This window comes from Akebia trifoliata, chromosome 1 (genome assembly GCF_017979445.1).
Source record: "Akebia trifoliata isolate Shusen 1 chromosome 1, ASM1797944v1, whole genome shotgun sequence".
Taxonomy (NCBI): domain Eukaryota; kingdom Viridiplantae; phylum Streptophyta; class Magnoliopsida; order Ranunculales; family Lardizabalaceae; genus Akebia; species Akebia trifoliata.
The window spans coordinates 3456860-3476084 of record NC_141375.1 but is presented as its reverse complement, the minus strand read 5'-3'; the positions used below and the strand labels follow the sequence as shown (position 1 = coordinate 3476084).

General features: G+C 36.7%; 2 protein-coding genes across 6 annotated transcripts; one reads left to right on the top strand and one right to left on the bottom strand.

The window, feature by feature from the left end:
• The first annotated feature begins 535 nt into the window (after window positions 1-535).
• LOC147410419 (dentin sialophosphoprotein, putative (DUF1296)) lies at window positions 536-14436 on the top strand. 3 transcript variants are annotated; one of them, XM_086435153.1, is made up of 10 exons: window positions 536-962; window positions 7727-7770; window positions 8332-8461; window positions 8731-8842; window positions 9313-9902; window positions 10174-10501; window positions 10681-10933; window positions 11278-11373; window positions 12008-12454; window positions 13919-14436. In XM_086435153.1, exons 1-10 carry the CDS (start codon window positions 788-790, stop codon window positions 14273-14275), a joined length of 2532 nt encoding a protein of 843 aa, XP_086291279.1. In that variant the 5' UTR covers window positions 536-787; the 3' UTR covers window positions 14276-14436. The 3 variants fall into 3 exon arrangements, with proteins under 3 accessions (XP_086291279.1, XP_086291297.1, XP_086291287.1); XM_086435171.1 differs by having other exon boundaries at window positions 537-962; window positions 8737-8842; XM_086435161.1 differs by having other exon boundaries at window positions 537-962; window positions 11281-11373.
• Window positions 14437-14627: 191 nt separating this feature from the next.
• On the bottom strand, window positions 14628-18607 carry LOC147410418 (uncharacterized). 3 transcript variants are annotated; one of them, XM_086435186.1, is made up of 6 exons: window positions 18005-18607; window positions 17614-17728; window positions 16488-16675; window positions 16307-16386; window positions 15490-15639; window positions 14628-14765 (listed from the first exon to the last, which is right to left on the bottom strand). In XM_086435186.1, the coding sequence occupies exons 1-6, from the start codon at window positions 18453-18455 to the stop codon at window positions 14637-14639; spliced, it is 1113 nt and encodes a 370-aa protein (XP_086291312.1). In that variant the 5' UTR covers window positions 18456-18607; the 3' UTR covers window positions 14628-14636. The 3 variants fall into 3 exon arrangements, with proteins under 3 accessions (XP_086291312.1, XP_086291320.1, XP_086291329.1); XM_086435194.1 differs by having other exon boundaries at window positions 16307-16380; XM_086435203.1 differs by lacking the exon at window positions 15490-15639.
• Window positions 18608-19225: the final 618 nt, after the last annotated feature.

Here is a 19225-nt window from a genome sequence, read left to right as displayed (position 1 = left end):
ATTTACTCAGAGATTTACTTTATAATAATGGACGAAGCGTTGATATCAAAAAGGGTTAGCCACGTGTGCTATAAAACCAGTTAACGCCCACTGGATATACTCGCATTGTATAATCCGCCAAATGAGTAGAAATTTACCCTATTGCCATTTGCGTTTTTTGAACATTTGGACAAAAAAACCATGCAAAACCCTAATTATTTTTTTGTAATCCCTAATTATTTTTATTTCTCTTTCATGCTTATAGTTTGTATACTTTTTTGTATAAAAAACATATGATAATTGATATACATTATGACCTACATATAATCACAAGAAATCTTATATAAATAGAATACAATTCCCCAAGATATTTAGATCCTTGGTTTAAAACTTTGGGCCAATGATTCATTTGTTTGGAATGGCCAAATATAATTTTAGAAACTTGAGTGGTACTCTCTACCTATATTGTTTGAAAAGGAAAGGGTATTTAAGTAACTTCTCAATGGAATTATAGTTAAAGTAAAGCTAAATTTCTCTTATATAAGTGTAAAAAATAATTTCAAAACCCTCGCTCCCAAAACTCTTCTTCTTTCCCTCTTAATCTTTCCGTCTCTCTGCCTCCTCTGTTTCGGCCGTTTTGGCGGGTTTTTTCTTCGAGGGATGCAAGCAGAGCGAACGATTTGCTTCGATTTCAAAGATCTTTTCTCCGGTTCGAATCTTTGCTTTGTTCCTTTTAGAGATCTCTTCGAGGGTTTAGTTTTTTCCCCCCTTTTTTTGGATTTTTAATCCGTTTTTTCTCTTTACGGAGATGGTCCTTGGTTCGCAAGTAGAAGTTGAAACTAAGATTCTCTCTGCTCGTGTAAGAAAAACGATTCAATCTATAAAAGAAGTAGTTGGAAATCATTCTGACTCTGATATTTATGTGATGCTCAAAGAAACAAATATGGATCCTAATGAAACTGCACAGAAGTTATTGAACCAAGGTGAGCTTATAGTAGTTCTTTATTAGTAATTTTTTGGCTGTTTTTGATTTGGGTTTTGTGTTTTGATTGATGTGTTTGACTGGTTAGTACTGATTTTGACCTAAAAATTAGTTTATATATTGTGAAAGGGAATGCTACTGTATGTATTAATGCGGGTTGTGTTTGTTTCGTCATATCAGGTGTCCTAAGTATGGTTTTTAGGTCTTAACTTGAATCCATAAGTTTGTTGTGTTTGATTGTCGGCATTATACTCTCATATTACGTCTTTACTCATGGGTGATATTGCATGTTGCGGAATTAGTGTAAACTATCATAAGTCTTCCATGTGGATGTTGAGGTGGACATTGAAGTATTGTGGTTAGCATTGTTCAAAATGTCGGAATGGTATCGGTCGATATGGATTGGTACTGGAGGGGACCAATACAAAACATTATGGTATCGGTTTTGTTTCCTTGACGGAAATATTCCTTTTTGTTGATAGGTAAAGATAGTTTCATTAGATGAAAATGGTGGCCGAGATAGCCAGTCGGAAAATACAAAAAGAAACTTACAAGAACCTATCAAAACGAGCCAACAACCATGCATCTGGAGCTAATCCATGACCAAATTACAAACTCCGTCCCACCTAACAAGGAATTCCTCAAAGAAAAAAGCCCTAAATTCTTTAAAGCGTTTACACCAAAAGAACAATAAAACCAGGATTTCCACCACCACATCTTGGGCCTCCCTCTCCCTGTCCTTGAAAATTCGGTTATTTCTCCCTTCCAAGTGCTCCAACAAACTGCAAAAGGCAGAAAACCCCACAAAGTACATTTAGCCTTGAGAAAGTACCTCCCCCAAACCCAACCAATTCTCAAACAGACCTTGCAACGAGTTAGGACGCAACCGGCCACACCATTTTAAAACTTGGCGGTTAGGTCTCACATCTTTGACCTTTTCAGTCTCAGAGAAAGACTTTATGATTTCCCTTCCACAAGAAAACGAAGCCTCTGTTGGTTCTAGACAGCAAAGACATTTTATTTGCTCCTTTAGTGTCTTCAACTCTCTTCAAGTTAGGTTTATCATTTTTTATTTCCGCTTCATTAAATTTGAGGGACTTTACGATATTAACGCCTTTGGCTCTAGCTCTTAAGGTCCATTTACTCTATTGAGAGCTTTGGGGGAATTCATTCTCCACCTGACATCGACTAGCCGGATTACCCCTTTTGGAGCAACTTTACCACTTATAGGCTCGATGCATGACATCTGCCCAAAACGGATCCTCTGGCATTTGATCCTATGGTCTCTATGGTTGTGATTGAGGTCATTGATTTTATAGCTGTGATTATTTATCAAAAAATTGTAGCTGTGGCTTCGATTTATTAGAGAACAGAATAATCTCCCATTCTTCGCCCAACTTTTTCATGGATATGATTGTTTTTGTTTTGTTTTATAGGCAAAGGGTTAGTGGTTAGCAAGTTGAAGTTGGGTTCAAGGGGGTTTGAACCTAGGATGTAGGAGCAACACTCCAACACCTTACCAACTTAGCTAAGTTGGCACTTCAACATGGATACGGTCATTAAACATCTGCTTGAGTCTGATATATAACATACATATACTGCACATCCCACCTACTCTTCTATCTGTACATAGAAGTCAAAACTTGCTCGTCAAGCTTCTTTAGGTAGTACACCTCCCTAACTTGGTATCAAAGACTCCTGTATGTATTTGCTTGTCTTGTGGAACAATTTTGCAATGGTTCATTATCCTATGATGAATAATTGCATGTTTATTTGGATGCATATCAGTTTCATTATATCAATCCTCATAGGAATTCCTACACATTGCACACAGCTTTCCCAAGGTTTGTTGCACCATGGATCTCAACTATTGTTTAGAAAAGTAAATAGTTGTTGGTGATTGGAATTATTTTAGGGATATTAAAGCCATAGGCTTTTTTAACCTTAAGCTCGAAGGCCCTGTTATTTGAGAGGCTTTCTTTCTTTTGCAATGTTCAATTGACTACTACATGCATTAGCTAATGCTTCAAATAGGACTGGCAACAAGTTGGATGGTATCTGCTTACCAAATTCATTCAACCTGAATTATTTGAGTATGCATATATATATATATTTTTATCCGATTTAGAATTCAGATGAAATTACCCATAGTTATTTTATTTAAAAGTATTTAAGGGTCGTACATGAATATAGCCATATTCGACTTGAATATTTGTTTACTCGAATTTAAAATGGTAGGTTCACAGCATTGTATATGTAATTATGTATAACCCAAAATTAGAGCTCATCCATCCTTGTCGCAATGAGATATGTATATCCGACTTGAGTATTCAATTGCAATTCGGATGTGAATCAAATATTGATATCCTTAAAAGTTTGGATAAATAGTTGGATATGGATATCCTACACCAAAATCAGATAAAAATTGGATACAAGTATGTGGATACAAAATCAAATTAGGGATACAAATATAAGCCTCAAGCGGTCCACATCCAACCTGTTGCAAGCCCTAGCTTAAAAAATGTTCCTTGTCTAGAGTTGGAAACAAACTTAATTAACCTTCGCCCAACATATCTTCTCCTACGTGGTTGACACATAGGAGAGGTCGGGCACCACTTATTCAGAGTTTTGACACTTCCAAATTGACCTGTACTCTTAGAATATACTCCATTTTTTACTCGAGCTTGCATAGAATATCACCGTTTCATTCCAAATGGATGGAGAGTGTGAATATAAGATAACTAATTGTTTGCTCGACAAGGCATCCATTGCTTGCCTGTGCATCATTGTGGGATTCACTCTGCAACCGTTGGCCTTGGACCAAATACCAAAGCAGCCCAAGAGTGTGCAATACCATCTACCTCTATTATTTGCTCCACCACTCTTTCAAAAGTAACAATTCTTTTTTCAATACTAGAGTAACTAAAAAATTCTAATGATCCATGTGTATGATAAATATCTTCTATATATGGTTCGAGTTTCAAAGTTTTCATTCGCAACGCCTCTAGTCCACACCAATATAATATTGTTCCCTTTGGGTTTTATTTTGCATGACTTTAAAACGTGTCTTACCAGATAGAGTAAATCTTAGCCTTATAGTTCATGCTTTGAACGTTTACCAAATCAATGTGGGTTTAAAATCACAACTACCCCTACCATTCCATCATACCTGCAAGGTGGTTCCACTTCGACCCCTTGATCTTATTGGTCCTTTGTCTGGATTTGGTAGGTGAACCAACGAGATCACGACATTTTCCCCACCTAGTTGAATGAGTCGTCCTTGGCTCTAATACCATTTGTATTGTACATGGCCCACATTAATGCGATACTTTGTCATCTTTGGGTTTTATCCTGTATGACTTTAAAACAAGTATTATCAGATGGGATTATTGCCCTTATGGCACAGGCTTTGAACATCTCCGTACTTGATGTGGGACTCACAACTCCACCTAGCATTTCATCCGGCACACATGACAGCTCCACTTCAACCTCTCAGTCTTAGCAGTCCTTTCCCTACCCTGGGTAGGTGTACCAACGAGATTGTGATACCATTGTTGCCTAAGACAAGATCGTTTGAATATATCATTCAAATCCATGGAAAAAACAAGGAAATCATAGGAATTTAATAACAAGTCAAGAGATTAAAATGGAGAAATTTTGATTTTTGGCATGAAAACTCAATGATGTGCATTTGTATGTTTCATGTTATCCAAACATGTTGATCTTGATGGATGCTTTTGTCCAACATTTTTGGTTAGCAATGCTCTATTTACATTGTATTTGGAGTTCAATGTGGTGCATGTATGACTATTTTATTTGCTAATCAACTTCATTGGTACAATCTTTGTAGACTGGTGTCAAGTACCGTCTGAAATTGGAAGTAAAATATAGTCAAGGACACCTGAAAGATAAGACAAATATGAGCCATTTTTATGACCAAGTTGGGCCGAGACCCACTTTTTGGAATGTCTATTATAGTTCTAAAAAGGAAATGAAGTACAATGAGAAGTGGTAGAAAATAAAGGCCTAAGAATAGAAAACTATGTTATGAGTGGAGGACAACTTTAGATAAGAAAGTCTAGGCCTTCTTAGAGAATAATAATAGGAAATAATTGTTCACTTTGGATGCATGAGCTGCTAAATACTTTGCATACACTAATTTGCACTTGTAATATGAATGAAGTGATTTCCAAGACTACCATGAATAGGAGAGTAAGAGAAAGAAAGAAAACACGAAGATAATAGCTAAATAAGTCTGCATTCTGTGTGGAGAAATGTTTTTCCCCTCAAGGGAAATCATAAAAAATGCCTGGAAATTTTTTGGTTTAGTTAGGCTGTTTTTAAAATTTGATTATATGCTTCCGTGAGAGTGGTGGTCTTGTTCTTGCCAAAGGGGCACCATTTGCTAAGCATTAGTTCGAAGCTTCTTTTATTTCTTTTTCTTTGTGTTTTCTAGATGTTTCTTGTGAGGAATGATAGGTTTGTTATCATATTTCCCATGTTTTGATAGGTGGTGATGCTTGTGCCAAAGAATGAAAAATAGCAAAAGGATTCTTCTTTTGATCTTTTTTGATAAGTAATAAATATATCATTTTTAGTGTTCAAAGGAAAAGGGTTGAGATGACCCAATATAAGTGAATAATGAATGTGAGAAACACAAACAATGACAAAATGGAAACAATAATTACAAACATATGCGCACCAAGCTCAGCACACGCTAAAATCTCTAATATTATACACTTATAAATTAAAAAAAAATCTTCAAAAAAAAATCCTTTAAAACTCTTTAAAGACTTTAATCCAAAAGAAAAGGAAACCTTAAATAGATTTATAATCTCATGATTGGAAGTTTCTTTCCTTCCAGATACTCAACGTATGGTGAAAGGAATTATAGCTCACATGATCCCTTTTTCTCTTGGAAAAGGAAAGCTAAGTTGGTGCTAACCTAAGAAGAAAGATGAGACGAAACTTGGTACTCATATCCATTTTTTTTTCCATACACCATGGCAATCCAGTCTAGATTCTTGAATTTTTCGAAGAAAACGTCAGCCTGAGTTGCAGTTTGAATTTGGAATTTTGATTCAATTGAGGTTAATAGGCATATTGATTTCTGATTCTAGGATCAGTAGTTCTAGGGATCGAACTCAGTTCTCTTAGATGGTTTCTCATTATTAAGAAAAATGTAACAAAGATAAATGAGTAATGGAATTTGGAAATAATCTAGTTAAGAGCTGTAGCTATGAGTGCTACAGATGTTTTGATGGGAAAGATGAAAGTAAGTGACACGGGAGCTCCACTAAGTGTTGCAGTCAGTGGAGTGACTCTTGCGTGATTTTTCAACGTTCTTGGGAGAGTCTGTTGATAAATTAAGTCCTGTAGATGCTCTCACAACATCTCCCATTCATGGATTTGCACCCGCCTTTACACAGTTAGATACAAACTTATCTATTTTTGAAAACAGGGATTTAAGTAGTGTGTGAATCTTTTAGCTCCTTATCTCTTGAAGGAAATGATCTTTACGTGGAAATTAAATAATGAAAATGGAGAAAAAAGGACCAAATCATATATATACAAAATAGTAATGAAGATGGAGATGATCGATAAATTCCTCACTGATCTTACAAAGGGGGGAAAATTTGCTGAAATAAAACCCTAAGTAATGAGGTTGTCCATTGTGAGGATTCTATTCAATGCAGCTCCCTAAATGAAAAATCATACTTATGCCGGAACATTTGGACCTTAGACTGCTCCATGAGGAATTTGAGAGAGGCCTTCATTTGATCTTTATTTTATATTAACTTCAAAAGAGAGAGTTGGACATGGAGAGTGACAAGCGTTGTGAATTCAAAAGCTATTTTCCTATACGAGAAGAAATTGAAAGCTGTTTGACTTTTGTGAAGACTCTTTGAAGTAGGCTGTGCACATGTCAAACTTTCAATTGGAATATTCTTGCATATCATGGATTCAGAAAAAGAAGTGAGATTATTTCTCCAATTATCGCTATGATATGCTGCAATGAAGCATCTAATACTGAAGGTTATCTATTGTTTTGTTTAATTAAACAAAACTAAAAGCAACCTGTCTGTTTTTTTTATGCTCAAAGACCGTAATCTACTGCTCCTAGTCGGTTCCAAATCCTTTTTAAACATTTGCCAAGTTGAAAGCCCTGGAGTTTTGATCTCTCAGATACCTTTGCATTGCCCTCCCATTTGCAACCACTTTAGAAAACTTCAGTGAGATGAACAATGCGAATATTTTTTTGTTTGTTCGTTTTGTATAATTAAACAACACTAAAAGCAACCCATCTGTTTTGCTTTTGGCTCAAAGACTGTAATCTACCGCTCCTAGTTGGTTCCAAAATCCGTCTTCATTCCTTTTTAAACATATGCTAAGTTGAAAGCCCTAAAGTCTTGATCTCTCAGCTACCTTACATTTAGACCTGCATTGTCCTCCCATTTGTGAACACTTTAGAAAACTTCAGTAAGAAGAACAATGTGTATCCTTTTTTTTTTCCTTCTCCTGAGAGATCATTGAAATACATGCTGACTATTTCTTTCGAATATCTTTGTCAGAAATAGAAGGCCATTCTTTGGAACTTGGAAATTAATTTTTATTAATTAATTTTTGTCATGCAATTAGATATTTTTAACTTAGAGCCCGTATCATATTTCATACTCAAAATCATTCGCATAATATTTTTTTTTCCTTGTAGCATTTTCTTTCTTCCTAATTTTCATGTATACAATGTGTTCTTATGTTGCTCAGATCCATTCCATGAGGTGAAGAGGAAAAAAGATAAAAAGAAAGAGGTATGCTTGTGTACACTTCCTACGGAAATTCATTTTCCACTTTGATGTAGTCTTAATTTTCCCAGTTAACACATTGAAATTGTCTCAAAGCTGGTTTTAATAATGAATCGACCTTTCAGTTCTAACAAATGTTTTATCAGTGTCTGATAACATTCATGATGTTATTTGGTTCGGACTCCTAAAAATAAAGAAAATAAATTCTAGTGGATGATTAGATTCTTTTCAGCTGGGCTTATTTTCTAAAATCTTTAGATTCATATTCCCATGTAATCAGTTATCCAGCATGTTTTGAACATAAGTCTAAATCTGTTGATGTGTTATAACTTATAAGTAAAAGTTGGTGTGTTAGCTGCGCTATAAAAATGCCTCACCTCTACCAAGACCCCAGGAAGTCCTGGTTGCCACATTTTAAAGTTTAGTTGCATTAATTTGTCAACATAAAGTTTAGCCAGATTTCTCTTAGGTCATTAAGGAATTGACTGCTTAAAATCTGATATTGATTATTTCACAGGGAGTTTTCCTTGATTTAACATTAATTAATGTATTCATATATGGTTTCAGAATACAGCTCACATGGGTTCTGCAGAGCCAAGAAAACCAATTGAGAATGTAAGGCAATGGACAAAATCTCATACATTTTCGGATCGCAATGTTCGTAGAGGTGGTGGCTTTGTCCGGAATGCTTTACCTGGTAATGTGGTGTCATGACAAGTTGAATACTTTTTTTTGTTTTGTTTTGTTTGGGACAAGTTGAATACTTGCTTTATGTTGTATTTTCATTTCTACTTGGTAAGTTATTTGGTCCCAACTTTTACATGGTTTCAGATTTGGTTTATGTTTGTTTCGTAATTTCTTGTTACAACACAAGATGCATGTCCTTTTCTTAATTGATGAATGCTAGAACTCACAAAGTTTATTATTTGTTTAGTAGTCCACCTATTGATGGAAAAACCTGACTAGATGCAGGAATCAGCCGAGAATTTCGTATTGTCAGAGACAACAGAGTCAATCAAAATGTGAATAGGGAAATAAAGCCAGCATCACTTCAATCTGTGCCAGTTGTTGGAGTGAGGTACCTTATTGGTTTACATTATCTAATCTAAGCTCTTATTCTTGCTACCATTGCTTAATATAATTCATGCACTATCTTTGTAATCATCTGGGAAAACATGCATGATTTATGCAAAAGGGTGTTGCTAGGATTTGTATGTTTAGCATTCTGATATTTCAAGAGAACTTCTATTGCCACACCCAACTTTTGCTAATGCCGCCCCAAGACATGTGCTAATTCTTTGGTGATTTACATATGAATTGGGGTGACTTTAGCAAAAGTTGGTGTGGCAATATAATTTCTCTATTTCAATGTTGCAATAAAACCACTGCCATTTTGTATGAAGTAGTAGCATCAAGATGACAATATCTTCCCATATGTATGCAATGTGTCACACATAGATTAACTCTTGGGATTCTGAGAACCAAATAGTTGTGATCTTGTTATCCATGTTTCAACGTAAGCTAATCTTTTGCTTCTCATTGACTCAGCCCAGCGGCGATTCTATCTGATCAAGAGCATTTAGGTCTCAGAAGCTCAGAGGGGCAGAAGTCATCCGAAGCTTTAAACGGGCCCTCTGACTCAAGCTCTGGACGTGGTCAAGGGAAAGAAATGTTTGAAGATGTGGGGGTAAAAGTCCCAAGTTCAGGTTCTCAGAGCCGAGGCCAAAAATCAAACACTTCTCTTCCATATTCTGCTTCATTGTCGTCCAACAGTTCTGTAGTTGGGTTGTATTCCTCATCATCAGACCCAGTCCATGTTCCTTCTTCCGATTCTAGATCACCTGGTTTTGTAGGTGCTATTAAACGTGAAGTTGGGGTGGTAGGTGTTCGACGTCTTCCTTCTGAAAATTCGTCTAAGAATTCCTCTGTACCGGGGAGTTCTCACCCGGTTACAGTCTCGGGGAAGGGAATCTCCCCATCTCCTGAGTCATTTCAAGCCCCAACTTCCGTAACAAAGAGAGATCAGGGACAAACAACCGCAACTGAGTCGGTTTTGCCTAGTATATCCGTTAACAGATCTTTCTTGAGCAATCAATATGGTAGCAAACCACATCAGCAACTCATGGGACATCAGAAAGGTATAATCTTTACGACCCAAATGATTATTTAACCATATTCATCACATAAAAAAAATATTCCATGGAATGCTGAGCTGATATCTTTAACAAACTAGTGTAGTAATTGTGAACCAATTTTCTCAAATTCATGGATTGAAGCCAAAAACTGAATGGCAGCTAGTGTTGGTGGTTGGGGTCCAGGCAGTTATGCCAAGGGTCATCTCGTTATTATTATTTTTATTCACATTTGTTTTATATATTTTGAAAGCTGGTTTATTGCTCCTGGATGCAGCTCCACAGTCTAATATGGAATGGAAACCAAAAGCGAGTCAAAAGTCCAGCCATATTCGCCCGGGAATAATAGGAACAGCTACGACCCCCGATTCACCTCCGGACATTTCTACAGAATCAAAAATTGAAGCAAATCTATTGCAGAAGTTTTCACAAGTAAACATCTCCGAGAATGATCATGTAATCATACCACTGCATCTTCGAGTTCCTGAGGCTGCACGAACACAGCTTACCTTTGGCAGCTTTGGAGCAGAGTTTGACTCTACCAATAGCGTTGCTTATAGGTTTCAAGCCAATGCCGAACAATCAAATGGCGAACGTTCTGCAAGGTTGGTGCTATTTCTTGGTGACCTTGTCTTGTTAAACGTTGGATCTTAGTTTTACAACAATTATCAACCGTGGTTATTTAGGCATGTAATTTACTAGTAATTGAATGATGTACTTATGTGCAATAATGCTTAAAAGAATACGACTGAGTTACTTATGATATCTATAACTTGAATGCCAGTGTTTCGGCTCCTTCAACTCCCAGGGAAGATGTTAATCAGGTAGATTTACTAGACGGCCAAGTTACAACTTCTGGATCCGGCTCTCCAGTATCTTCTTCGCCTTCTGAGCATCAATTGCCGTATAAAAATGATTCAAGTCCAGAAAATTTGGAGAACTATGCAGGTATTGGATTGGTTCGAAATGATAGCCCTTCTTACTCTCCGGCAGAGCCACAGCATCAGCAAGATGCTGCTGGATTGCCAAGTTTCCCGGTGAGTCAATAACAAGTTTAGCAATTTATTGTCAAAAATTTGCTCTTCAATACTAAATTTCAGAAGCAACGGTATTGAAAGCTCCTCACTTTCATTTCTTAAATATCATCTCCCAGACTCCCACCTAAGCAAAAAACTCTTTGAAGAAGTTACTGTTAAACTCCTTCAAAATTTTACATCAAAATAACATTAGATCCTAAACTGCTAATGATGACCTTCTGTGGGATGTGTGCTGCTTTAAATCTTCAAAGTATTACATATTGGGAAAAAAGGGAGGTTGTGCAAGTTATGATTTATTCCTTTTTTTAATCATTTTACTGTTCTCTGTCTTAATAATCTTTAAGCAGGCCTATGATCATCAGACTGGTTATGATATGCCATTTTTCAGACCGATGATAGACGAATCTGTACATGTTCAGGGTGCACCATCTCCAGCAGAGGTATGTTTTGCTTGTGCCCTACTTTCTTAGAGGGACTAGTATGATTATCCAAAGCATTGTTATATTTCCCTGAAACTAGAAGCTTACCCCCTCCATAAAAAAAAGAGAGTTGCCATTGGGCTGACGAACTGAAATGACGAAGAAGAAATTGGAATTTGTACCCTACCCCCACCATAGAAACAAAATCTGGATTCAAAATTAATTCAATGAGGGCTCAATTTGTATAATTCGGACAAATGGGGAAATGTTTCGAGAAAAAATGGGAAAATTTTGGGAAAGATACCAATAGTGTTTTTAGGTTTCTTACCAAAATCCATCATCTTCAACCTCTTTAAAAACCCTATCTTGTTCTTGAGATTTAAATGTTGAAGAAAATACAATTTTGAGCATGAATGACAAATTTTTTAACATATTCCAAGATTAATCAAGAAATTACTGATTAATTCGCCGATTTATTTGCATTGTCCCTAATTCGGAGAATTTTGTGACTATGACCACCACCGCATGCTCCCCCCCCCCCCCCCCACGAACTAAAAAAAATCCTTAACCCAATTGCATTCACAAACATAATATGTAACATCAAATGCATGGGGGATTGGAGGGTCATATTTTAATGAAACCTTTGGATGTGCAGGCCTTGAGCTCGCATGCAATAAACAGCATCCCTGCATCTACAATGGCAATGGTACAACAGCAACAGATGGCACAGCTATATCCACAAGTTCATGTCCCCCATTTCCCGAATTTCATGCCGTATCGTCAGTTCGTATCTCCTGTTTTCGTCCCACCGATGGCTATGCCTGGGTATTCTAGTAACCCTGCTGCCTATCCCCACCCTTCAAATGCCAACAGCTACATGTTGATGCCGGGAGGTAGCTCGCATCTTGCTGCCGGTGGCCTCAAGTATGGAACCTCTCAGTATAAGCCAATCCCAGCCGGTACTCCCACGGGATTTGGAAATTATACCAATCAAGGTGGATATGCTATGAATCACCAGGGAACTGTTGGTGGTGCCACTGGTCTTGAGGATTCAAACAGGATCAAGTACAAAGAGGGCAATATTTACGTTCCAAATCCTCAGGTAAAATCTTTGGTTTTAACTCTCAGCTGTAAGTTCCTCGACTTCTGTTTATAACCCAATGTTTGATGTTGACTGCCCTAAACACCACTTTAAACTTTTTGGCCCAGTTACTCTCTAGCTGTGTGGGCCAATACGCACTGCCCACCCTTGGTAGACCTACAAACCAAAAATTAACTGTGTTGGTGATTAATGTCCTTTGGGTTCAAGCACTTTTTATCCATTGATTTCTACCCTTATTTATTTGTATATACATACAGAGTCAAATTGATTGATTTACAAAGATTTCATAGAAGAGAACCTATTTCCTTCAACAAGTAAAAAACTAAAAGAAACCCATATATATATAGATATATGTTCAGCACCCAACATTTTACCCAACAATTTGCTCAACATGTTCTGTGCTACATGGGTTAGAAGTTTTGGAATGGGCTGATTTTTGGTGAGGATGATCTCTATGGTTAGGAGATCATCCTCACCAAAAATCAGCCCATTTCAAAACTTCTAACCCCATGTTTACAAGTTGAAAAATCGTGGACCGTCCATTTTTTGTAAACCATTTGTGATGGGGTTAGAAGTTTTGGAATGGGCTGATTTTTGGTGAGGATGATCTCCTCACCATAGAGATCATCCTCACCAAAAATCAGCCTATTCCAAAACTTCTAACTCATGTAGGACAAAACATGTTGGGCAAATTGTTGGGCAAAATGTTGGGTGCCGAACGGGACCCTATTTATATATATATATATATATATATATATTTTGGGATTGGGGGACAACCATTTGTTACAACATATTTTACATCGCTCGGATGCCATCCATTTTACAATTTCTAACAGCATTCGGCGATGTTGTAGAAAGCATTGGAAAAATAATTGACCTAGTGGTGTAAAAAAGTAGTAACCAATAGTTGTCCGTAGGTCCCGACCCTATATATTTATAGTAGAGTATGCCCGTGCCATACGCACGGGTATCCTCTTTGAGATTAAGGGGGTAAAAGGGAAAAAAATATAGTTGGGGGGTATTATTAAAATTTTGGAGGTTAAGGAGTAAAAGAGGAAAAACAATATAGTGGGTTAAAGGAGTAAAGATGAAATATAGTAAAGTTAGAGAGTGAATAGGAAAGACAATAAAGTGGGCCCTACAGTCGTGTTTTATTATATAAATATCGTAGTTGAGGGTAGTGAAATCAACTGTTAAAAGGTCTCCAATCAACTTGATTTTTTGGTTTCTAGGTTCACCAATGGGCCCAAGAGAAGAGTCCACATGGCAAAGCTCTTCTCAATAACCCTAGAGGCGATTATGTTGAACTGGTGATAATGCCCACAATTACGTTGAAAGGGTCCCATATGTTTGATGATTAAATTCGTTTCCCACTTTCTTTGATGGGTGCCTGTTAGTTGGTTAAATTGCCCTTCTCATTGGCGTAAGCTCATCTAGTAATCTTGTGTTTTCGTGACATGACAGGCTGAAACATCCGAGTTATGGATTCAGACTCCGAGAGAGCTTCCAGGAATGCAATCGGCCCCTTACTATAACATACCAGGGCAAGCACCCCACGCTGCCTCATACATGCCATCTCACACCGGTCATGCTTCGTTCAATGCGGCAGCAGCAGCAGCAGCACAACCAACTCATTTGCATTACTCTGGTTTATATCATCCGTCACCACAGCCCGCTGCAATAGCCAATCCTCATCACCACATTGTCCCGGGTGTGGGTAGCAATGTTGGAGTTGGTGTGGCTGCAGCGAGTCCTGGAACTCAGGTCGGAGCATATCAGCAACCTCAAGTTGGACATATGAATTGGAACACAAATTTCTGAATGGAAATTCCAATGCCAAATCAATCCCCAGCTAAATAAGGGATGGAAGCTTAGCATATCAGGTTTGAAATGTCTTAGTTTTCTGTGAAATGGACTCGACTAATATATAATTAAATCTTTAATTTAATGTGTGCAAGCCTGCTTTATTTTTCTTTCTTCAATTGCATTACATATTTGCTCACACAATTTGATTCCAATCTAACGTACCCTACTTGCATTGTTGATTCTTTCCCAGGCTGAATCATTGTGAAATATATAAGCCATGTAGGGCACACAAAGTTCAAATTACCTTCCTATAAAAAACGAGTTGAAATTTTCAGATACAAATGGATCCAAAATTCTATACATTATGGATTTATCTTCAAGTTTCCATGCCAAATTCACATGGTCTATTAAATTGAACTGTACATGCTTGAGCTCGTTCCCGTATAAGCTTCTTGATCTGTTCGGCATCTTTTGCTTCTGATATTTTCCTATCATAAGCTTTTATCTGTTTATGTACACACAAAAAATGCACATTAATAAGGGGCCATTATCTTTAGTGACTAATATGGATAATTTACCCAAACTCTTTGGTCATTGCCCTCTCTGAGAGACTTGACACAAAATAACCTAAATTCCAGTGTCTTCGACCTCTTCAATCTCGGGGCAATATTTTCAAGGGACTGACTAGTTGCACACCACACACCACCAATTGCACTCCATTTTAAAAAATTCCCTTTCACTCCATTTGGATGGTTGCACTCAAAATAAAAATATTACATTCCTTTGATTTTCGTTATTCTTCTTCAACCATGCTCATGTAAATTAGTGTTGGTTCACTAGTTTAAGAAATATTTGGTTGTATAACAAGCATTTACAATTTAGACAAACAAAGAATATGAAGTTACGAGATAATGAAGTGCAACTAGAGGTTATAAAAAAAAGGTTACTTTTCAAGGTTGGTGTGCAACTAGTTGGTCCCTATTTTTAGCTTGTTCAACCTTATCTGCAATCTTCAAAAAACAGAAACCCTTGATTTTTCCTCCCAAATATCATTCCTTTTCAGCTTCCCCAAAAATCTTCCTTTGTTCTTGTGGCTCGGATTGACAAGAGAAAAATCAAGGGTTCTTAGCTAGAGGTTGAAGATGAGGAGAGGACCTTTAAATTACTCTTTCATCCAAGACTAGTCAAGCTGTGTACATCTTAATTTTTTGAGTATGATTTGTACAGACCTTTCTGTAAGGCCATCGTTTCATCCCACCTCTTCGGCATATTTTCTTAAGAACTGTGGGGCAAATTTCCAATCTCTTTGCAGCAACTTCCATGGGAAGGTGAAAACAATCGGTGAAGTCGCTCAGTTCCAATTTTGCTGTTCTCTCCCTCTAAACCATTCATAATCCAGGAACCAAAAAAAAAAACCCACCAACTTAAGAAGAAAAAATAAAATTAAAAATTTGTTATTGGTAGGATCCCCTCCAGGTTTTAGTGAAGATTATAGAGATACCCAAGGGTTTTGAACCTGATCTACCATAAAATCTAATGAAATTACTAAAATACCTCATCTTCAATTCTTCCCAAGCACCCTTTATTATCAATAATATTAGTGTAATTTTTTTTTTCTTCTAAATCCTTGTTCTTTAACCTCTAGAATATTACTTTTTAATCTCTTCAATCCAGTTTTCAACCTCTTCTTGGAAACCCTTATTTTTCTTCCTGAAAAGAACCAATTGGCCTCGTTAACGATTTCATTTAAAAATGGGTTTACCTATTGAATAAGAGGGCATTTTGATCATTTTCTTTAGCATCTCATAGAAGACGAAAGTCAAGGAAAGTATGTCATCAGTTTGAAAATCTAGGTGCATCTCAATTTTTTTTTTTAATATCAGAACCCTGAGGAAAAAAAAAAATTTCAAAATAACCCTTATTATTATGATTTAACGTCTGGTCATCGAGTACGAACACATTTGAATTAAATGAACTACAAAGATTTGAAATAAGACTTCACTGATGGTGATGATGATGTAAATATAGGAGGAATTACATGCAAACCTGTGCTGCAAGGCTGCTATTACGAACTCTGACTGGGCGGCTTTCTTCTCTAGTGTGCCTTATTTGACCTGCCCCTGCCCCTGTAATAATATAACCCACAAAATTAGAAAAAAAAAAAAAAAACTCCAGTTGTTGAGAAGAAATTGAAATTTGATTGTTGTTGCTCGCTTTAGTAACTTACCACCTGATTCGGTTTGGCGCGGTTGGGTGGTATCCGCCGTATTCTCATCATCCCATTTTAATCCCACAAGCATGGTGTCGTAGAAAGGTGAGAGCGGATCTTCCAATGTGAAGAACCCTGCTTGTCGTCGCTCTTGACAATACTGTATCAGGAACTGCTTCACACCCTCCATGCTTTGGGTGGTGAAACTGCAGCACCAATGAAGCTAATAAGTCTATGATCCATCACCTTTTAGATGCTATTTCCTATACCATCATCGTCGTTGAATAATTCACTTAGCCAACCTAAAAATCCATATTGTTGGAATACAACTTCCATGATGATAAATATTTTGAGGAATTTGGTTAAGAATATTATTAACTTTTTAAACATTTGAGGGTTGGTGAGATGGTCAGGATCATGCCTCACCCTTAATGATTTATCCCAGAAATTACTTGGGGCGTGGGAGTTACACGTGCTCCGAGGATTAGTCGGGTGCTCTAAGAAGTCCAGATAGTTCGGTTTCCAAAAAAAAAAAAAGAAATAAAGTTTAAGCTTCATTTTTTTGGAGTTGTCATTGACACCCCAATTTTTTTTGCTTATTACACAACAATTTCTTAAATTTTTAAAGATTAACACATACTATTCAAACATTACAAAGGTTTGGCTCAAGTTAACATGCAATACTTATTTCCAAATTCCAGTTTTGGTACACTGTTGATATTAATTCCGAAAACATGCATGAATCATTTTCTAGTAAGTTTGCTGGTCGGTATTTTTAATTTAAAGTGATGAATTTGTTAGTAAATTTAAAGTCAAAATATCCTTGACTTGTATGTAAATTTTAAGATAAACTATCCTTATTTTTTAATGGCAACTTCGTTGGTAATTTATTAGCAAGTTCGTCACTTTAAATTAAAAATATCTACCAATGAATTCGTTGAAAGATGATTCATGCATGTTTTTGGAATTAATATAAATAATGTACCAGACTCGGAATTTCGTCATATTCAGTACAAGAAAGGGTAATTCACCCTCAAGTTATTATCTCCAAGTAGAAGTTGGGCTGCCAATAGCAGCTTTTTTTATTTCTAGGCAAAGTTTAATCTTCTAAAATTAAAAAATAAAATAAAAATGGAACACTTACTCTATCATTTGATGTTTTAATGATGGAAGCCCATCAGTGTTGCATGGGGTCTCAAGGACAGCATGAAATATCATACCAACTCTTCCATGAACCTCAAGCTTTGTAGTATTAGTGCCTGAGAAAATAAACAAAATAAATATGGGGAAAAACACATCAAAGGATTTTCAAAATTAGAAAAGTAAATTTACACTATATGATCCCCCATCCTCCATCGAATTGTACAAGTGATTTACCGATTAGTCTATCTGGACCATTCGATCGGTGGGGCACCATTTAAAATTTTGGTTTAAACAATAGAAATGATTTTCCTTGTACACACAAACACACATAAAAGATTTGCCATGCAAACATTTTCCCTTAATTCAAATGCAGTTATACAATGTGTGAGTACCATTGGTATGAATTATTTGTCTAATTACTTGGCAGCAACCGCAACTAAACGGAACCAGTGGTAGTGGTGGTGGCGGCCATATTGAAAGAGGCATCGTATTCTCGTGACACGTATTCACATTCTCGGGATTTTTATTTTCATGATTAATTGTTTCATTCCGAAAATCCATAAGCCTTACATGAGAATTGTCACCACAATCCCCTTCATTAATAAAATTATTTGTAACGTCCCAATATAACGGTTCATCAATTGGATTGGAAGGGCAAGCAATCTCATTCCCGAATTTGGGAATTTTTGGAGAATGAAATATGGGTTCAGCCATTTCTGGTAGTACATTTTGTGGGTCGAAATCGAAATTTATATGAGACTCTTCCCAAAACCTAAAGGCATTTTCAAAGGATGGGCTATCGAGTGGGTCTCGATAAGGTACGAATGATACGGGTTCTTCCATCGATGATGGAAATCAACCAAGTTTCTTTGTTGTTCGTTGTTGTTGCCAAGTGAAGGGTGGCGACAATGGAAGCGAACCTCGTGAGAGACCACCCTGTGATCTCAAGCACCAGTGGTGGTGCTTGAGAGGGCATGCCAAGGATTTCAAAGAGTAAGAATTGAAGTCTTAGAGAAAGAGAAGGAAAAAAGGGCGGTAGTTGGTTTTTAACCGTTGTGACACAAAGCGGTTGTGTTTCAAACGTTGCGTCTTATGAAGTATAAAACAGATGCTGTCTATGGATCGGATGAGATCCGAAACCCGATCCAATAGCTTTGGATCTGTTTGGAGAATTTAGGTTCAGATAAGTTTCCAATCTGATAATATATTGGAATATTGGCTATGTGTCGATCTGATTAATTAAGTGTAAAAATGATGTAAATTATATTAGAGAGCTTCTATTGCCACACCAATTTTTACTAAAAACACTTCAAGATGTGCGCAAAATTCTTCTTTGATATCACATAATTGGGGTGCTCTTAATTAAATTTCTTGTGGTAATAAAATGTATCTTTTACATATATATAGATTCTTTTTAAGAATAATGATTTTCTGAAGCCCCCATATACCCTCTGACGTGGCATGCTCTAGAACCATATATTCTTTTTCTCGGGATACACAATTGTACATATTTATGGGGATGTACAGTTGTGTATCCCGAGAGAAAATCTATGATTCTAGGCCATGCCATGTTGGGGTGTTAGAAAATCACGATTATTTGTTTTAATGGTTGG